The 14,546-nt window shown below is 36.6% G+C and overlaps 1 protein-coding gene across 4 annotated transcripts in view; it reads left to right on the plus strand.

The window, feature by feature from the left end:
• Positions 1-14,546, plus strand: part of SPTBN5 (spectrin beta, non-erythrocytic 5) — a 110,903-nt gene that overhangs the window by 14,622 nt on the left and 81,735 nt on the right. For 3 of the 4 annotated variants that reach the window (XM_039323905.1, XM_039323907.1, XM_039323906.1), the window contains exons 12-22: positions 1,095-1,292; positions 1,754-1,951; positions 2,751-2,957; positions 3,691-3,843; positions 5,968-6,098; positions 6,662-6,913; positions 9,194-9,481; positions 9,938-10,160; positions 10,734-10,873; positions 12,435-12,534; positions 13,371-13,541. In XM_039323905.1, the coding sequence (XP_039179839.1) occupies positions 1,095-1,292; positions 1,754-1,951; positions 2,751-2,957; positions 3,691-3,843; positions 5,968-6,098; positions 6,662-6,913; positions 9,194-9,481; positions 9,938-10,160; positions 10,734-10,873; positions 12,435-12,534; positions 13,371-13,541 (2,061 nt within the window). The remainder of the gene's footprint in view (positions 1-1,094; positions 1,293-1,753; positions 1,952-2,750; positions 2,958-3,690; positions 3,844-5,967; positions 6,099-6,661; positions 6,914-9,193; positions 9,482-9,937; positions 10,161-10,733; positions 10,874-12,434; positions 12,535-13,370; positions 13,542-14,546) is intronic. The other variant, XM_039323908.1, reaches the window with a different exon arrangement.

Below are 14,546 nucleotides of genomic sequence, written 5' to 3' on the forward strand. Positions count from 1 at the left end.
CTTCTCCTCTCATCCCTATCAAACCCATGAACGCAGCATAGGGGAATTGCCCAGGCCGCACCCTTCTTATAAGCTACCATTATCTATATTACCCTTCTCCCCCCACTCTTCCACCCTCCCACCTCCAACCCCCCTCCCTTCACTTCCCAGAGCAGAATACAGGGTTATTAATAAGAAAATTTACAATAGAAAAAAAAAGAAAAAGAAAAAGGAACACGAAAAAAGAGAAAAAAAGAAAAAGAAAATATCATACTTAACCTTTAACTCCAATAACCTCCTAAGCAATTCTCTATAATATTTACTATAAAATTCATTCATAAAATAAATGAAACTTTTTAGTTCCATACTTTTTCTGAATATAATCTATCCATCTTCTCCATACAGTAATATATTTTTCTTGTGTATGGTCCTTTAAATAAGCAGAAATTTTTGCCATTTCTGCAAAACTAGAAACTTTAAATATCCATTCATCTAGAGTAGGCAAGAAATCTTTCTTCCAATATGAACCTACTAGTAACCTTGCTGCGGTTAATAAATTCAACATTAAAATAGTTTCTTTATCATTTAGATCCACAAGAATACCCAGTTGAAATAATTGAGGAGTAAACTTTATCTTCCTTCTAAAAATCTTTTGAATGTTCCACCAAATCATAATCAAAAAAGCCTTTACCTTTTTACAATTCCACCAAATGTGAAAGTATGTCACATCTTTATTACCACATCTTTATTACCACTTCTTCCTGCTTTTTTGATATAATTTAATTAAGAATTTTCATTATAATAGTAAAATCTATTTTCTTTCTTTAAAACTTAAAGAAAGAAAGAAAGAAAGAAAGAAAGAAAGAAAGAAAGAAAGAAAGAAGATTAGAAAGTAAAAAGTGCGAGAAAAAATAAAGAGAAGGAAGAGGGAAATAAGATTATAATAAAGGAAAAGAAATATACAAAGAAGTACTTTCCAGTTTTCATCACAACTATAAACAAATGTATCCCTCTAAAGTTACAAACATTTATCTCTTCATCCTTTGCTCTACCACAAATCCATAAAAATCATATTTTAAGTACTGGTGTCAAATCTCCCAATTTCTGTCTGGCAGTCTCTCCAAGTTGAGTGTGACTCCCATCGAGCAATTTGTTCTAAAATAATTTGCAAGGGCCGGGAGTTAAGGCAGAACAATCCTTCAAACCGAGAGATTCAGAAGAAGTTGGAAGACATCCAGCAATTATGGCAACAGCTCCAAAATGAGATGACTAATTGTAAGATTCGCTTGGATACAGCTGCTCTCATTCAACAGGTAAGTCAGTCTCCTCCTTCATCCAAACAAGAGAAAAGAAGTTGAAAAAATTACTAACCTCCCCCTTGAATTCTTTAAGATCATTATATCATGAATAAACGGTTTTTATGGGACTGCAATAAGTGAAGCCACTGTTCTAGCAGTTTTCAATTTTCTGGGCTTTTTACTTATATAGACATAACTGCGTGTTTTTGTATTTTAATATTATTTGAAAAAGTACTGAATGAATTTGTTTTATCCACTTCTAGTATGCTATCAGTTTTAACCAAGTTTGATCAATTTTTTTCAATGTGGGCAAAATGTAGCTCTGGGCCTCCAGATTGTTCACCTCTGCAGAAAACAACAGCATTCCACAAATGGAATCGAAGGAAAAGATCCTTTTCCTCTGCATAAATTATTCTATAGTAGAACATCATCTGTAAGTACTATCACAATACCTCAGACTTTTTTTTTCCCTTCAGTACTTTGCAGATATTAATGAGGTTGACTCCTGGCTCCAGGAAAAACACACTCTCTTAGCCAGCAAAGATTATGGAAAAGATGAATCCAGTGCAGAAGCTTTGTTACATCGTCATCTTCGTTTGGAAAAGGAACTTGCTGCTTATTTTACAGAAATAAGTCACTTGGAGGAACAGGCCCATTCTGTGGCACAGCGGGTGGTATGTAGTACCCAAACAATCGTTTAAGTCAGTGGTTCTCAACCTGTGGGTCGGGACCCCATTTGGGGTCTAACAACCATTTCACGGGGGTCACCAAACCACGCTGTCCGCCATTTTTTTCCCTTTTCCCTAGCTGTCCTACTCCCTCTTATTGGTGGCCACACCCACTTGGGGGTCACCACAACATGGGGAACTGTATTATGGGGTCACGGCATTAGAAAGGTTGAGAACCACTGGTTTAAGTTATATAACTGTCTGCCCAAAATATACGTGAACTTACTGATGCGCTTAAACCAGTGGGTTTTTTTTAAAGCTGGAAATTTTAAGATGCGTGGATTTCAACTCTCAGAATTTCCCACTGACATGCTTAAAGTTGACACATTGGAAAAAGAGTGGCCAAAATGAAAGACATATCTCAGATTCCCCTCCTCGTTCATACTTATTTAAAACAAATTCTGTTCCTCGGATGAATCTTTTCTCCACAAATGACCATTTTACTTCTTACATGGATCTATACTGTATAAGGCCTGAAATTTTAGCCATCATGCTTTCATATTTCCATATGAGAACTCCATCCTATGGGATTTCTTCTTACTCCATAATAGGCAGTCTCATTTTATCTTTTTTCTGTATTTAAGTATCTCTGGTTAATAAATCATTAACTTTTAGATGCACCTTATTTTGTAACATAATCAATCGTTAAATATATAAACGAAGCTGGAATTAAGTGTTATTTAGCATTTGTGAGTAATAGAACTCAGTATTGAACATAGAATTTTGTGTCTATTTCTCTGAGCAGATGCCATCTGTACCAGCAGCAAATTCAGAAATCAACAACCAGAGAGTAGCTAAAATGCCATCAAATCATTATCTTTCACAGACTCTTGTCAAACCTACTACATTCATTGGACAACTTGACTCTGATTCACACATTATTATGGAAAACACATGGAAAATGCAGAAGAATGTTGTTTTGCTGTATGAAAAACTGCAAACCATGGCTGAGGTATTATTTTTTCCTAATAATCTGTTGGATTGTTTTGCTTTTCTCTGTATAGTGAAATATCAGACACACATTAGCCTTTTCTGAGCTTCATTCAGTTGTTTAACTGAATATGTGGACAGATCATAAAGGAAAAAGAATGAAGCCTCTTATAGCTTTTCCACTAGCCACAGATGTTCATGGGAAAGGTCTGAAAGAGATTGAAAAAGGTTTCATTCATTCATTGGTTCAATCAATCAATCAATTTCTATAGCCACCCACCTCAGTCAGTGAATCTGGGTGGCTTATAATTAAAAAAATATATTGCAGTTAAAAATACTAAAAAACAATAAAAAACATGAAAAAAAGGAAAAACATCCCAACTGAATATACAGAAGAGCAAGATACTTGGCCAGTTAGTAATACAGCCAGGAAACATGCCCCTTAACACATTCAGCACCCCAGGCATGGGAACATAGCCAACCTTTAGGGGCACATGGAAAGCTAACAGGGTTGGGGCCATTCTAATCTCCAAGGAAATCTAATCCAGGATTTATCGAGTTTGCATAATGCTCCTTATGTTTGGGTTGATGAGGTAAGATGAGACAAATTTAGATGGATGTGTAGAATGGTGGGTTTAGTTACATGGATTTTCTTAATTTCAGTTCATCTTTCTGACTAATTTTATTGCTAATATACCTACTTTATCAGCAATGCTTTAGTGCTTATTCAAGCATCTCTAATTTCTTCCAAACAGCATAGGAAAAAAGAGTTACAAGAAAGAATCCAACTGTATCAATATTACAACTCCTGTGAAGAGTTTCAGTCCTGGATAGATGACAAGGATAAAATTTTCCAGACCATTCAACCCAAAGCCGACAATGTGGAAGCTATGCAGCAAAAATTCCAGGTCTTTATTAATAGGCTGTACTTTGAGTTCCTGACTCATCTTCATTTATAAAAGATTAATACTGACATAAAATGTTATATTTCAGTAAAACTATGGCAAGATTTTTAGCCAATGGTTAGATATGTTGGTTTGACTGGTAAATCTGCAAAGAAAACCACCTGTGCTTGTTCAAACTGTGAATTATTCATTGTTAGTTTGTAGCAGCCAAAACAACAGAGACTTAATTGAAACTGAAATACCTTTACAGGTTAATTATTGAACAAACAGAAGATCTACAAGTTATAGAAAATAATATTGCAATTTGAAATAACCGAAGGGATTATTCAGAAGAACAGCAATTGGTGATAAATTATTTGAGATTTAACCAGTCCCAATTACCATCAATAAATAAGGACTACCTGTATTTGCAGGCAGGTTTTGTGTCCATATGCAATCTACTTTTTAATACTGAGTTCCATGTTAAAAAAAATGAGAGCATTAAAAAAAGACAGATTTATTCCAGACAAGTTATGCCTTTATAAGCCTTAAATCCTTTCTCCCTTTGTATCTAACCCCAGGGCAAATATGCCCTGGATTTCCTGCACTTTTGAGGGGTACATATTTCCACAAAATTACTTTAATCTCTTTCCCAGCCTGAGCAACCCTAAATTAGCCTAAGGTCTTCCAATGTTATTACAGATACAACCCAAGAAGTCAGCAGCTCCTAGCTGTGGGTACAACTTAATTTATTTCACCATCTATTCTATCAGTGTTGTGTTCCAATAATCCCTATGGAATGGCATGAGCCTGATATATATAGTACATTGAGAGGCTGCCACAGAGAAGAGGGGATCCCACCTATTCTTCAAAGCACCAGAGGGCAGGACAAGAAGCAATGGATGGAAACTAATCAAGGAGAGAAGTAACCTGGAACTAAGGAGAAACTTCCTGACAGTCAGGACAATTAACCAGTGGAATCACTTGCAGGGGCTTCATGGCTGGAGGTTTTGAAGAAGAGACTGGACAGTCACTTGTCTGAAATGGTATAGGTTTTCCTGCTCAAGCAGGGGGCTAGACTAGCTCCAAGGTCCCTTCCAGCTCTATTCTATTCTACTCAAGGATAAGATATCTCTTAAGCATGGCATGGTGCATCAAAACCATCCTGGTGGGGCAGTGGTTCTTATCAATAGGACTGTCTCTCTTGATCCCAAGCTTAGAGTCTTGGCTTTGAAAAAGGGATATACTCAGCAGCTGTTGGGGACTGGCTGACTATTTTGAAAGGTGAGTAGACCCTGTTCAAACAACTTTCAAAACATGTCAACCAGCAAACCATGTTCATTAGTTCTTAGACCAGGTTGGGAAATGGTTGTGCACTTGTCCAAGAGTAGCCTTAGGTGGAATGCTAGAGGAAAAGATGAAGTCTGCTTTCTTATCCATTCTATCACACTGTTCCCTCTTCCAACAGCACTTGTCTAAAACAATAAAACCAGGCATGGGTTTTGATAGACAAGTAAACCTATTGGTGTTGTCAAAACTCCCCTCCCCTCTAAGCCCCTCCAGTGTTAAGGAGTGTGATTATGGTCTATTGGTACCATTATGAGTATTTTAATGTATCAAATTGCCTTTTAATAACTTAACATACTAATTATTTTTATTAGTTTATCATTAGTATCTGTGAATTCCATCTGGATTAACAAATTGCATAAATAAATGCTGGTAAAGTTTTCTGCCCACTCAAGGACTGAGTTTATCCTAAGCACTTTAACTTGGAGAAACCCTGAAAGTGGGTATTTTTGATGTCATTTCCTATTTCTATTTCTCCCATTTTTCCCACCATTTCTTCAGATTTCTGTTAAGGAATGAAATTGGAATAGCTGCCTATTAGTTTTGGCTGGTAATGTCTGAGGCTGCCCCATCTGGAAACATGTTTGATATACAAAAACAGTAATTATAATAAAGAAGAAACTTTTCATAAGACAGTGATTGTAAACAATTGCAAACAATTAGCAGCTTCTGTAGCAAATTGTCATGGTAGCAAAACAGCATCACGCATATGTTTGTCATTTTACTCCTCCCAGATAATTTTCATAAATAACTATGGCAAAGATGAACGTTTATAAATTAGTTTACTGTCTCTTTCCCCAGAGTTTTTTAATAGAATTGGCTGTTGGGAAAAAACAGCTGGATGAAATCAATTCCTCATCAGATATGTTTTCTAAGAGGTGTCCTGGAAAACAGAAGGCGATCCAAAGTCGTAAGCAAGAGATAAACAAGAGGTAAATATATATATATAACTGATAGCAAATAAAGAACACAAGAACGTTGATATATGGCCTTTTTAAAAACTTGGGTGCAGTGATATATAAGACTCTACTTTGCAAATATTTGAAAGGACCCACACCCTTAAATATATAATAATTAGCTTTTCCAAAACATATAAGGTTTTTTTTTTATTTTAACCAGGTAAAAATGAACAAGAGAACTAGTGTTGTACAGTGGTTAAGGCACCTGGCCAGAAACCTGGAGACCAAAAGTTCTAGTCCTGCCTTAGGCAGAAAACCAGCTAGGTGACTTTGAGCCAGGCACTCTCAGTTCTAGGAAGCAGGCTGCAAGGATTTGTCCAGGCAGCTGCCAAAAGCCTAAATTTTTTTTAGATATAGAGGTGCATATTTGGTTTCCAATGTACCTGACACAACATAGTGAATGGACTATTGCTATTTTCCGCTTTCTATATTTAAACTATTCTTAAAACTTAAAATTCAATATCTCTATATATGCAGACATATTCCTGACTAACCATAATGAGCTCTGCTTTATTTTTGTCTTTTTTTTTTTTTAGGTGGGAATGTCTGGAAACATTAAAAGAAGAAAAAGGCTCAGAACTGATTGGGGTTACCGATGTGAAGACATTTCTTCAGGATTGCCAAGACACTCAAGAACTGTTACAAGACAAGATGGCCAGCCTTGAGAATTTGGGGCAAGGGAGCAAGCCAGCTGTCTTGCAAGGGCAGGCACACAAACTTTCGGCCTGCGAAAGAGAAATCTTAGTTCTGGAGAGAAAAATTGAATACCAAAAGAGGGCAGCCAATTTGTAAGAAATCAGTTCTTTACTATGTCATAGTATTAGTATTATAGTTGTTACACTTATAATCTGGATACCAGTTTAAGCAAAGAGTGACACCCGCATATCTAACTTGACTTAGGTACAGCAGTGATGCATACCTCTTCCTTTACTTGATTAGCAGTAATAAGGTGATACATTTTGCTTCTTAGAAAAGGTGTTTGCCTCATTGAATAGATGGGAGTTTGGAATGACTTTGAATAGAGAGAAATTGATTAATAGGATGGATTATATGCTATCAAGTTGGTATCAACTCATAGCAACCACATAGATTTTCTCCATGAATAGAAAGAAGAACACTAGGCCCACTTATCTTCCACTGCCTCACAGAGTTTGCCCAAATTCATGATGATGATGATGATGATGATGATAATGATGATGATGATGATGATGATGATGATGATGATAATAATAATAATAATAATAATAATAATAATAATAATAATAATAATAATAGTAATGACAAAAAAAGTCTGGATAGTGCACGTGGCAGTGCCTGGAGACAGCAGAATAGACGAGAAAGAACTGGAGAAGATAACAAAATACAAAGACCTACAAATAGAAATAGAAAGATTGTGGCAAAAGCAAGCAAGGATAGTACCAATAGTAATAGGCTCTTTGGGTGCAATACCAAAACAACTGGAGCACCACTTGAACACCATTGGCATTGACAAATTCGCTATTAGTCAATTGCAAAAGGCGGCCTTACTAGGAACTGCTTCCATCCTGTGACGATACCTGTAATACCATCAAACATCCACATCTGCCTATCCCAGGTCCTGGGTAAGGACTCGATAGGTAGACAAAATGCCAAATCCAGTCTGAACATCTGGCTGACTGTGCGATGATCCATAATAATAATAATAATGTTGGAAGGGACCTTGGAGGTCATCTAGTCCAACGCCCTGCTCAGGCAGGAAATCCTATACCATTCATTGTGTCAATGACACTATCTAACTATCTCATCCTCTGCCATTCCCTTCTCCTTTTGCCTTCAATCTTTCCCAGCATCAGGGTCTTTCCTAATGAGTCTTCTCTTCACATTTAGTAGCCAAAGTATTTGCACCTCAGCTTCAGTATGTGTCCTTTCAATGAACTGTCAGGGTTGATTTCCTTTAGGAACCAATATTATTAGGGATTACCTTTATGCTCAAAACCCAAAACAATATTTTTTAAGATCCTTTCTTTTCATTATGGTAACTCCTGCTTTCCTTCAAGGGACACAGAATAACCTGCAAAGTTATCTTATCCCTCTTTGGCTCAGTTCAGTGTAACAATCAGGAAATAAGCTTAGTTGAAAGGAACCTATATCTAGAAGAAGGCTCCTGGCTATGAGGCCCAATAATAGAGAATCTGTCTTGCTAGTTTCAACCCTGACTGACACCTTAAAAGCATCAGATATAAACTGATATATAAAGTCCTTCCTGAATCATTGAGTAACACTTCTACCCATCAGATAAAACCTGACTAGAAGAAGTCATTTCAGCTGACATAAGTAGCTGCTCAGTTTCTATGACTGTCCCAAAATTGCTCAGTGATATTCATGGTTAAGTAATTGCAAATTAACTTTTTGTGTGTCCCTCCAAGCCTGTCTTGACTCATAGCAACTGCCCAGATTAATTCATGCAGTTTTCTTGACAACATTTTTTTGGGAGTAGTTTGCCATTCCTTTCTTCCTCGGGTTGAGAAAGAGTGACTGACCCAAAGTCATCCAGTTGGATTTGTGTCTAAGGCAGGACTAGAAGTCATGATTTCCTAATTTCTACCCTAGCTCTTTAACCACTACAGTAAGCTGGTTCTCTTTAAATTGACTACTATACTACTATTCATATCATTTCCCTAAATACACAAGACATTTCACATCAATGTGTTTAATATTTTAAATAAATGTAGCAATCTAGGAAGGCAGCCCTCCATTCAGTAAGATAATGAGTTCATAACTAGAATTGACTTTCAGCTAGTATCTTTTAGCTCAACATTGTATGCATTTTATCCTATTTTCCCTACACATTGTAACATAGATTCTAATTAATTTTCTGGAAATATGTTTACATGAATTCCCAAATCATGGAAATTTATCATATCATACTATATTAATCATGTAATAATATTGAGATGTGGAAAAAAACAATAAATTAACAATATTCAGGACAATATAGCAGGCAATACTTTTTTAAAGGGAAATTCAACTTTGGTTAATAATTGGAATTAATTCTAATTCAAGAATGTGTCTCTGGCTTCATTATACAGAATCAAGGATACCAATCCTGCAGAAAGTCATATCATAAAAGAACATGGAGAATACATGGAGAATCTATTATTAATGTTAAAGTTAAAGGCAGAGGAGAAGAAAGTGGCTTTGCAGATAGCAAGGGATCATCAAGCTTTTCTGCAAGAGAGCCACAGACTCCTCTTGTGGATTGATGATATGAAGGAGAAACTGACAAGGGAAGAGATGTGTATAGATGTGGTCTCTGCAGAACAGCTCTTGAAAGAACACCAGGACTTGCTGAAAGAGATACACAGCCAGAATCACAGGTACTTGTAAGACATTATAGTAACAATAAGAATTGCTCAGATAGTAATCATGGTGCAGTTTGCAGTACCAGTTTGGACAGTTTTAAACCATGATTACTACAATAAAAAAGACCATTAGAGGTGTAGTTATTCTAGTCACCAAAGGCAGAGATGGGGTTTGCAAACACTATGCTAAATCATAGTTATTGCCTACCATTATTGTCTTTATGTAAAAGACTAAGCCATAATAAGTCAGATATGATGGTTACAATCTATAATGGACGAATTAACACAACTCTCTAAACCAATGCCAATTAAATGCTACTGTCCTTGTCCATCTGTTGAATAGATATATTTAATCACTTATGCCTCTGTAAAGAAGCATATGTAACTTGAAAACCTTAAAACATGAATATGCATATGCTATTCAAACAAAATGGGATATACAGTATGCAATTGTTTTGGAATCTTTGACAGATTTAAACAGCTGCAAGAATTAGGTCAGAAGGTTGGAGCTCCTGATGTTGGTGAATATATAGACAGAGTTGCCCAAAGAAGGAATGAGCTGGATGAGTTGTGGACAGAACGACAGAAGAAGCTACAGGAAAATATAGAATTGCAGAAATTCATCAAAGAAGTTGATTCAATCCTTGCTGCTATCTCCAGTCATGAGGCCTTTCTTCAGACTGATAATCTTGGGGTAAATAATAATGATTCTATTTCAAATTTAGACTGGAATTTATTTATGGGAAATCCTCGACTTACAATCACAACTGAGCCCAAAATTTTTGTTGCTATGTGAAATAGCTGTTCAATTAATTTTGCCCCATTTTGCAACCTTTCTTGCCATAGTTGTTAAGTGAATCACTACAGCACTTAAGTTAGTAACATGGCTGTTAACATGGTAGGAAGGTGCAGCCCTAGAGGCAGAAGAAGTGTTTTCAGACTGATATCCCCTGTTCTGACTCAAGGTCAGGAATCTAAGCTTTGCCTCCATATTTGTACACCCAGGGAAGGCAAATTCCACTCAGGTGGTCTCAGAACTTCATAACCATTGAAGTGAATGGAGAATAATAGCAATTCAACACCATCTAGCATCATCATTAAGAATTTTAATTAAATTAATTAAATTCTATGTGAGGCAAATGAGCACTCTTAAATTATTGTTACATTACCCTCACCCAGCTAGCTCAGGTTTCAGAGCATTCATGTGTTCTGGAGACAGACATAAAATAATATGGGGACATCGTAACTCTTAGGGTCTTTCCTTCAGGATCACGTGGATTCAACTCAGAGTCTCCTGAAGCGACATGAGGATTTTGAACAAGTGCTGCTGGTGTTGAAACGTCGAGCAAATGCAGCCAATGGCCAAGGAGAGCAGCTAATAGAAAGGGGTCATTTTGCTTGTGACAGGTATGTCCTCTGAGAACTACAAAAGAGGAGAGACTGTGAGACTGGACAAACCTATTATCAAGAAGCTCATAAATTCCTCCCCTTGACTTCGATGTGTGTTTATGTGCATGCTATAAATAAGGGAGTGAGGATATTTTCAGAAGCTGGTTTAGTATTAGTGTTGACAAGATGATTTATATTTTTGCAAGCTATTTCATTGCAATTGAAATGCACTTTAAAAACTTAATAACAAATGTAATTGCTTCATTTCTCTGTAGAATATAGCAGCTTCTGCGTTTTATTCACTCTTCTGCTGAATAAAATGGACCACCAATATTTTCTTAAGCTTTCAAAATGGCTTTACAGTACATTGAGTGCAGTAGTCTGGATAGAGCATATCTGAAGAGGGTCATTTCTCTCATTATATAAAACCTTCTGAATTATCAATGCTTGAGAAGATGAAAACCAAGGGAGCATTTCTCACAAATAGTTTGTTGTTTTTCTTGTTTCTCAGTTGGAAGCTCAAAGGAGAAGAGGTGAGAATTACTCTTGTGCTTATTGTGTCCTGCCCTTTTTCTCTTTCTCATTCAATCTGATGGGGTAGGATTCACTCTTGCAGAAATTAAAGATCAGTGACGTTCTCATTGAGGAACTTTAGGCTTTTTTATCTTTCTTATTTATCAAATCAGCAAGGAATGCCTGAGTATGTCCAGTGATCCATATTGTAATGGGTTTTTCCCATATTGTAATTAAATTCTGAGGAAAGACTCACCATGAAAAGTCATCCTATTGGGCTTCTTCAGATCATCAAGTATCATCAGAGAGCCTAAAAAGTGATAAAGACAATGATACCAGAAAAAACAATTGCTGCCACGAGATACCAATAAATACAACACATTAAGAAATTCTAAGCAGCCTACACATAAAGAAAAAAAAAACAGAAGCTTTTACAGTAGGGGAAGAAACAGCTTATGGGAACCCAAATTTTTGCATTGTATTAATTTTAATGGCTGGCGCAAACATGAAGAGACCTGTTATCTGAAATGAGTCCATTGAACAGCATAAAGCACACTATTTAGATTCACTGTGCCTCAGTTTCCCTTAGCCACACAAAGAAAACTTTGCATCTTGACAGTGTGAGTTCTGTAACTCCATCTGCTTATTGTTAAGTATCATTTATTTCAGATAAAGCCCAACAAGATATTTCAGATATAGCACCAACAAGATTCAGAATCATTATGATGAATTAGTTTGATAGAAAATTTATGAAATTAAAAACAATGATAATCATTCTTGAATTTGAAATATGCCATTAAGTTCATAAAAGGAATTTGTATAACAGTAACTTTTTTTCTTTTAACCAGAAAAATCAAGTGTATTTGCTGTACTAAATGTAAAATTGATAATAATGTACCTGGGTCACCAGAATTATGGGAGTTGAGACACTGTGTATTTAGTCTCAACACCTGTAATTCTATTTATAGAAGTCATGATAGCTATTTTCCTATTTCTCTTTCTGTTCCCTCCCACTCCTCCAGAATGTTTTTTCAAGAAACTGAAGGATCTGTTACTTCTTCTGTAGGATTAAGAAAACAATGGTTACCTTATGTGAAAGATGGAAATTGATCATAAATAAATATGAGCAGAGAAAAAGGAGGCTATTAGATTCTCTTCTACTACAGGTCAGAATATTGATGTGTTGCAGACTATAGAAAGTTTGAATTTATCACTCTGAACTATGCATTTTCCAACTCATCATACTTCATCTACAGTAAATCTGACTGTGGTGTTACATGTCATATTAAATCAGAAGTATATAAAACCAGTGACCCCCAGGATCACATGTAGCCTCCAGATTCTGAATTTTGTTAGTAAATTATAAAATACATGTATACTTAAACCCCTGGCAGAATGAAAAATGATTAAATATAAGAACTATATTTAATTTAAAGGAAATGTAAAAGTAATTTTGTTTCTTTCTCGCCCTTTATTTTATGGAGAATGACTCATAGCATGCCACTGAAAGGCCAAGTGTGGCCCTCAGCTCAGAAAAGTTGTGCATTCCTGTCAGCTAAGTTATATTATGGTTTGTTTGGTCTTGGCTTAGCTCAGTGCTTCTCAAATAGTGGGGCGGGCCCCCCAGGGGGGGCACGAGGCTCCGTAAAGGGGGGCTCGTTTGACCCACACGGCATTGATTGTCCCAGCGCAGCCCCAGTAGCAGCCGATTGGATAGACATGATGCTCTATCCTGATTGGCCAAACCTGCCCGTGTGACTTTTAGACCCGGAAATGATACTATTTACAGTCGCGCGGAGGGGGCGCGAAATGTTTTCTTCTTCCTAGGGGGGCATGACAGAAAATAATTGAGAAGCACTGGCTTAGCTTGACATGGTAATAGACAGTCTACATATACAGACTGTCTTAGGACAGTCTTAGGTGTCTTTAATATGCTAAATGTAAGACACGGTATACTGTATTGTCCACTAAAGTTCTCAAAATCTAATATATACGATTGCAGGAGTTCATTCGTGACACTGCCGAGCTCTTGGTATGGATGGAAGAAAAATACAAGATAGCATCAGATGAGTCTTATCGTGACCCAACAAATATCTTACGGAAGCTGAAAAGGCATGAGGCTGCGGAACAAGAAATGATGGCCAATAAGAAGCATTTTATGGGGCTGATGACGGTAAGGTGGTCTCATGCAGGTAGAAAGATGACTAGTAGAAGGGCCAATAATTTGTTAATCTTTGGCTAATGAGAGAATTACAAAATTGCATACAGAGATTCTATGCAAATTGCTATGATACAACTAATAAAAAAAATAAGCTTATGTCCATGTACCCAAAACACAGTGTTGAATCTTGGAAGACTTCCATACTAGCAGTTTGTAGCATCATGCAAACCATCACATTAATAATATTATAGAAGACTTCATATTACACAGCAATAGCAGGTTGATTCTATAAATCACTAGTGATGATTTTCTCTAAAGTTCCTGCAAAACCTGTGTTTAATTTTTTTTAAAGAAAATTAAAATGAGAATCAGATTTCTAATATTCAGGTTAAGACTGCATGGTCAGTTTAGAAGCTTCATAATTTAGGTGCTTTCAAGTTGGATGTATCAACATATGAGTGCACATCTTGATAATGCAAGTGAATGAATGTTTGAAGAATTTCTCTGGAGCAAAAAACAACAACAGTATTTTAATTTTTCATGTCTAGTTCTTTAATATCACTGAAACATAACATATAGAGCTATCAGCAATCTATGAAACAAACAAACTATCCAGAACAACCTAGATTACACCATTTTATAACTTCTGATCTTAGAATCTACACCTTCACTTTTCTTGCGCACATTCATCAAATCCACTTGCAGGATTTCATTCAGATCAATCATTACCAGATTACTGCAACTGATTTCTTCTACTCATCATACCTTTCACATACAGTAGCTCATTTTAATAAAGTAGAAAAGGTATCAACTAGATCAAGGTTTTTCAACCAGTGGTACAGGTATCACCTGTGGTACATTGGCACCTGGCAGGTGGTACGCGACCATCCTAGAAAAGTGGTAGCGGGGGAGGGGAATGAGCTGAACCGGTGGCAGCACCGCACAAGCCTAAATGAGAGATGGCTGGAACTGCCATCAGGGCTCAGTGGAAGGACCAGGATCAGCACCAGGCTCCAG

The sequence above is a fragment of the Crotalus tigris genome, unplaced genomic scaffold (genome assembly GCF_016545835.1).
Source record: "Crotalus tigris isolate CLP2741 ecotype Arizona unplaced genomic scaffold, ASM1654583v1 scf7180000024286.1529876, whole genome shotgun sequence".
In the NCBI taxonomy this organism is placed as follows: Eukaryota; Metazoa; Chordata; class Lepidosauria; order Squamata; family Viperidae; genus Crotalus; species Crotalus tigris.